The sequence below is a fragment of the Littorina saxatilis genome, linkage group LG1, assembly GCF_037325665.1.
Source record: "Littorina saxatilis isolate snail1 linkage group LG1, US_GU_Lsax_2.0, whole genome shotgun sequence".
NCBI classification, from domain to species: Eukaryota; Metazoa; Mollusca; class Gastropoda; order Littorinimorpha; family Littorinidae; genus Littorina; species Littorina saxatilis.
The window spans coordinates 44,705,201-44,710,810 of record NC_090245.1 but is presented as its reverse complement, the minus strand read 5'-3'; the positions used below and the strand labels follow the sequence as shown (position 1 = coordinate 44,710,810).

Below are 5,610 nucleotides of genomic sequence, written 5' to 3'. Positions count from 1 at the left end.
GATGTGCTAATAAATTTAGCTTTCATGTGTGTGTATGTGTGGTGTGTGTGTGTGCGTATGTACTCAGTGCACTGGCGTCGGAAACTGGGGGGGGGGGGCAGCTGCTGTTCTTGGGGTGCGGGGGGGCAAACATGTCTTTTTGCCCCCCCCCCCCCCCCCCCCCAATATTTAGGATGACAAAAATATTCACAGAGAGAGAGAGAGAGAGAGAGAGAGAGAGAGAGAGAGAGAGAGAGGGAGAAGGGTGAGAGAGAGAGTGGTGAGAGAGAGAGAGAGAGTGAGAGAGAGAGAGAAGAGAGAGAGAGAGAGAGAGAGTTGATAAACAAAATACCCCCCCACACACACACACACACAAAAGAAGTATATTATCTCGCGTGCAAGAACTTTATAGCCCAGACTCCCCACCCCATCTCGCAACCCCGGCCATCTCCTCACGTCTCTCATCCCCTCTCCACTTGAATTTTTAGTTCTTAAAAAAAATAAAAGTTTCATTTGTGAAAATTATTTGTTGTGCCTTTCGTCTTTAAAGGGGCAAAAATTAGCTTCCATTTTCCCTCTTTGCCATACCTTTCGATCCATTTTGGTGACCTAGCCACCTAAGCATGGCAAAGAGGGAAAATCAAAAGTTTCTATGTGTCCCTTTAAACCTGTAATTAGAATTTTACCCCCCCCCCCCCCCCCGCGGGTTAGGGGGAAGCATGTCGTGAGAGGCGACTAACGGATTCTGTTTCTCCTTTTACCCTTTGTTAAGTGTTTCTTGTATAGAATATAGTCAATGTTTGTAAAGATTTTAGTTAAGCAGTATGTAAGAAATGTTAAGTCCTTTGTACTGGAAACTTGCATTCTCCCAGTAAGGTCATATATTGTACTACGTTGCAAGCCCCTGGAGCAATTTTTTCATTAGTGCTTTTGTGAACAAGAAACAATTAACAAGTGACTCTATCCCATCTACCCCCCTTTCCCCGTCGCGATATAACCTTCGTGGTTGAAAACGACGTTAAACACCAAATAAAGAAAGAATTAGAATTTTGAGTTGGGAATACTCAAGAAGAATCATTACATTTTTGAAGATTATAAATAATTTTTGTCTTTGGACATTTAATTTGAATTTGGAGTTGAGAACAATAAAGAAGACATAATAATAATAATAATAACGATTACTTATATAGCGCGTAAACCTCGTGGTGACGAGCCCAGAGCGCTTTACACTTACACAATCATAATACAAACAAGGAAAGAGAACTAAATCCGAATAAATTCAAACATGGTCACACACACCCACACACGCACGCACACACACACGCACACACACACACACACACACACACACGCGCGCGCACACACTCACACACAATCTTTCTTTCGTCATTGTCAATGTTCAGGTAACCCGCAATGTTCAATGTATGAAACGTATTACTTGTTGAGTGTGTATTCATTGGGCGGGGGTATAAATATCAATTTCACTTAAGATTTAGTATCATTGTATCACAATATTGTTCCATTTACATACAGACATACACACAGACAGATGGACAAAGTGAATCCAGTATACCCCCCCTCCAACTTCGTTGGGCTGGGGTATACATATTGTTCCATATCTGACATTTCACGGGTGAAGCAAGTTTACCTTTAGTAGAGTTTCAGAACAATCATGTAAATTAGTAAGCTTTCAGAACAATCACGTATGAGGGCTTACATGATCACGATGAAATAAATAGTAGACTTTCAGAACAATCATGTAATAGTCACTTTTCAGAACAATCACGCGTAACACACGTGTGTGAGAAACAGCCAATGTTGCCCTTTCAGGACAATGAACTTGTCTTTTTTAGACGCTTTGTTTCAAGAACCTCTCTGTTTTAAGAACTTGATTATATCTGCATAAACTCTGTAATTATATTCTTTTAAACTTTGCAAACAATTGGTGTAACAAATTTCGTACCTCAACTAAAGCATTAATTTTGGTGTCATTGTATTCAAATGTTCCATGACATGTATATATGATATGGCACCCCACGTGGCTATATGGCACTCTTTTTGAATCAAACATTTCTTCTTGGCAACCTTTTCCTGTTTTCATACGAGGAGAAAGTCAAATCACTTATCTATGCAGAACAAGTTGTTTTGTTTAGCTATCTTGTGAAGTGAGGAATAGTACAAAAGAAACAACTTCGTTGCAAGCTAGTGATAGCCTTTTAGCACATTTATGGGGCGCAGTGGCCTAGTGGATAAGACATCGGCCTCCTAATCAGGAGGTCGTGAGTTCGAATCCCGGTCGCTGCCGCCTGGTGGGTTAAGAGTGGAGATTTTTCCGATCTCCCAGGTCAACTTATGTGCAGACCTGCTAGTGACTTAACCCCCTTCGTGTGTACACGCAAGCACAAGACCAAGTGCGCACGGAAACGATCCTGTAATCCATGTCAGAGTTCGGAAGGTTATGGAAACACGAAAATACCCAGCATGCGTACTCAACGAAAGCGGAGTGAAGCTGACTATGCTCTCAGAGTATAGTGTGGGGAACCCAAATGGGCAAACGAGCTCACACGTAACCAGACAATTCTGGAACGCTGAAGAAGAAGAAGCACATTTACGTATATATAAGACATGCCATAACATCAATGAAGTACGTTTATCTACTGAAACGTGTGAAAGGTAATATCAAACAAGGCGTCAGAAATATTAACATGTTCAGGCGACATGTATCATGAATAAGGAATGAAAAAATATCTGTCTTTAAAAGTTTTGGCATTGCCGGAATGTCTGAGAATGCTTGGAAGTGAATTCCAAAGATTAGTAGTTCCCGAAAATAGAAGGCTAGATTTAAACAGATCTATACAAGGCAGAGAAGCATACATTTGTGTGAAGTCTCTCAATTTTGGGGAGAGTAAATTAAGAAGAAAGAGGTTGTGGCGCTCTTCAAAGTGTAACGTAAATGAGCTTTTAAAGTGGACTGAGTTAAACCACGCTAAAAGCTCATTAACACTATCTTGAAGTTGTTTCTTGAAGAGAGAGAGAGAGAGAGAGAGAGAGAGAGAGAGAGAGAGAGAGTGTATGTGTGTGTGTGTGTGTGCGTGTGTGCACGCGTGCATGTGTGTGTGTGTGTGTGTGTGTGTGTGTGTGTGTGTGTGTGTGTGTGTGTGTGTGTGTGTGTGTGTGCGTGAGCGCGCGCGGGTGAGTGTGTGATGATACATAAGCTCCTCTGTCCTCATTAAAAGGTTCAAGGCGGTCTGCACACTCTGTTCATTGTTTGAATTTACGGCCTAAATTAGCGACCAAAATAACATTTTAACTACGTTTTCCTCCATCAGAAAAAGAGGCAGTCTTTTTCACTGTGTTGAAACCAACGATAGAATAGCACACACTTTTTAGAACGCCGTGTTCAACACAAATATGGTTGGCTGCCTTATTGCAAGTTAATTAACGACGAAACGCTCCATTGATTTAATTTAATATCTCTTTATGGCATGCATGAGGCAGACGCTATCCCTTTAAACATATCTGATTCAAGGTACCGTCTATCCATAAAAAAAAAGGTGTGAGGATGTTGAAGGGGTTGAATGAGTAAACGAAAAAGCTACACAAAACATTAATCTTAAACACACAAACACATTTTGAGGTTAACGTTTCAAAATCTTCTGGTTGCTTCTTACTGATATTGGGTGATTACCACGTTTGTTTACTCTCTTGATTTGTTAACGTACCGTCATGTCTTGAAACAAAATTATTTTATCATTAATTTTAAGAATGTTTGTGTAACAAGCTGTCAATTTATTATTTAGAATTTAAAAGTTAGGTCTAGCGCCAAAACGAGGCGTCCGATTGTGGTACTAGATAATCCAGCTGGCCACGCAAACATAAATTCTTTGAAAAATGCTCGCTCTTTACGGAGGGCACCTAGGATGTTCTCAAGCGGTCAGTTTAAACGAAAGGGTGTTTGTACTCTGTCTAAAAGCGTGACAGTGTCTGTGACCAGAAACTGATGGTTTACGGGAAGCTGAGTGTGCCTTTAAGGTATCCCACAAACACTATACTTTCTCCGACTGATAGAATGTTCTCGTCGCAATACATAATGAGGAAGCTTTTTAAAGCATAATAAACACATTTGGGGGGATGTGGAAAGGGTTCCGCTGTATTGATGCTATTTTCTCCCTCTCTTCCAGCCCACAAGGCGAGGGGGAAAACCGCCAACAATTTGAAGTCAACGCATCGGTAAACCGTGCGTCACGCGTCATCATTCTGGACCCAGGGGAAGATTTCGCTGCCGTTCTGGAAGTCATGGAGCTGGAAAACACACGGCCGCTCAACAGCAACCGGACGCTCTGGATGGAAGAGTACATTAACCAGAGCCTCAAAGACAGAGCCGCCGCCACCGAAGTGGACGGCGCCATCTTTGTTGTCCCAGAACCTCCTCAACCCCTGCTCGGGGTGGCGACTGCGCTCTACGTCATCGTTTTCGTGGTGGGACTGATCGGCAACGTGGCGGTGACGTTCGTGGTGCTGCGCTGTCGCTCCATGCGCACCTTCATCAACTTCCTGTTCCTGAACCTGTGCATTGCCGATCTGATGGTGCTGATGATCTCCGGGCCGACCGCTGTGGTGGACATGTACGCCAAGGAGGTCTGGTACCTCGGCAAGTTCATGTGTGAGTATGAGGAGGTTCACTTCTGGCTGGCTGTCTGTCTGGATGTCTGTGTGTCTGTCTGTCTGTGTCTCTATCCCTGTCTCTCTGTCTGTCTGTCTGTCTATCTGTCTATCTATCTCTGTCTGTCTCTCTCTCTCTCTGACATAATGTACATAAACCCTTTTCGGATGAAGGGACTTAAAAACCAACCACTATTTAGATGTGTGATGATCTTAGCAATGTCTTGCTTGTTTGATTGATTTTCTTTAAAATGTAATGTATGGATTAGAGCATGATGTTGAGAAAGTGCAAGCTGCACTATACCACTTAATTCACATCAATTAACTCGCAATTTACCTCAATGCAATGCATTTTGTGTACATATGTATAATGTGTTTTCACTTTAGTTATCTGTTAAAATGTAGAATTTTAGTTTTTCTATTTTCTATTTTTTATCTTGTATTTTTATTTCATTTTTGTAGTTAGTCCCTCTTTAGGGCGAGGGCTGGATGTAAAAAAGCAGACCACTGCTTAATCTACTACCCTCGTTAAATAAAGAATTGTCATTGTAATTGTCATTGTCTCTCTCTCTCTCTCTCTCTCTCTCTCTCTCTCTCTCTCTCTCTCTCTCTCTCTCTCTCTCTCTCTCTCTCTCTCTCTCTCTCTCTCTCTCTCTCTCTCTCTCTCTTACGGTAAGCTTTTTGGTTCGGATATCGTATCGATGTTGTGGATGTCATTGGGGACTTTTGTTCTCATGTTGACATTTGGGAGAACAGTGTAATTTGCATTACGCAGAACAAACGGACAATACGAACACTGACGCGGAAACTACCATGTCGGGAAAGGGATGGACATTTTGAACCATCCCTATGATCGGTGCATTGTTAAACGATTCATGGTTTCGAAAATCTATAATTATGTACACCGATTTCCCTTCCCCTCCTTCCCCATTGCAAGGGGCCAATGGCCTAGCAATTAAACTTTCGCAT

General features: G+C 42.0%; 1 protein-coding gene across 1 annotated transcript in view; it reads left to right on the top strand.

Annotated features, from left to right (window-relative positions):
• The first annotated feature begins 4,110 nt into the window (after window positions 1-4,110).
• Window positions 4,111-5,610, top strand: part of LOC138950586 (growth hormone secretagogue receptor type 1-like) — a 36,313-nt gene continuing 34,813 nt past the window's right edge. Inside the window, exon 1 of the mRNA XM_070322291.1 lies at window positions 4,111-4,642. Within this exon, the coding sequence (XP_070178392.1) occupies window positions 4,111-4,642 (532 nt within the window). The remainder of the gene's footprint in view (window positions 4,643-5,610) is intronic.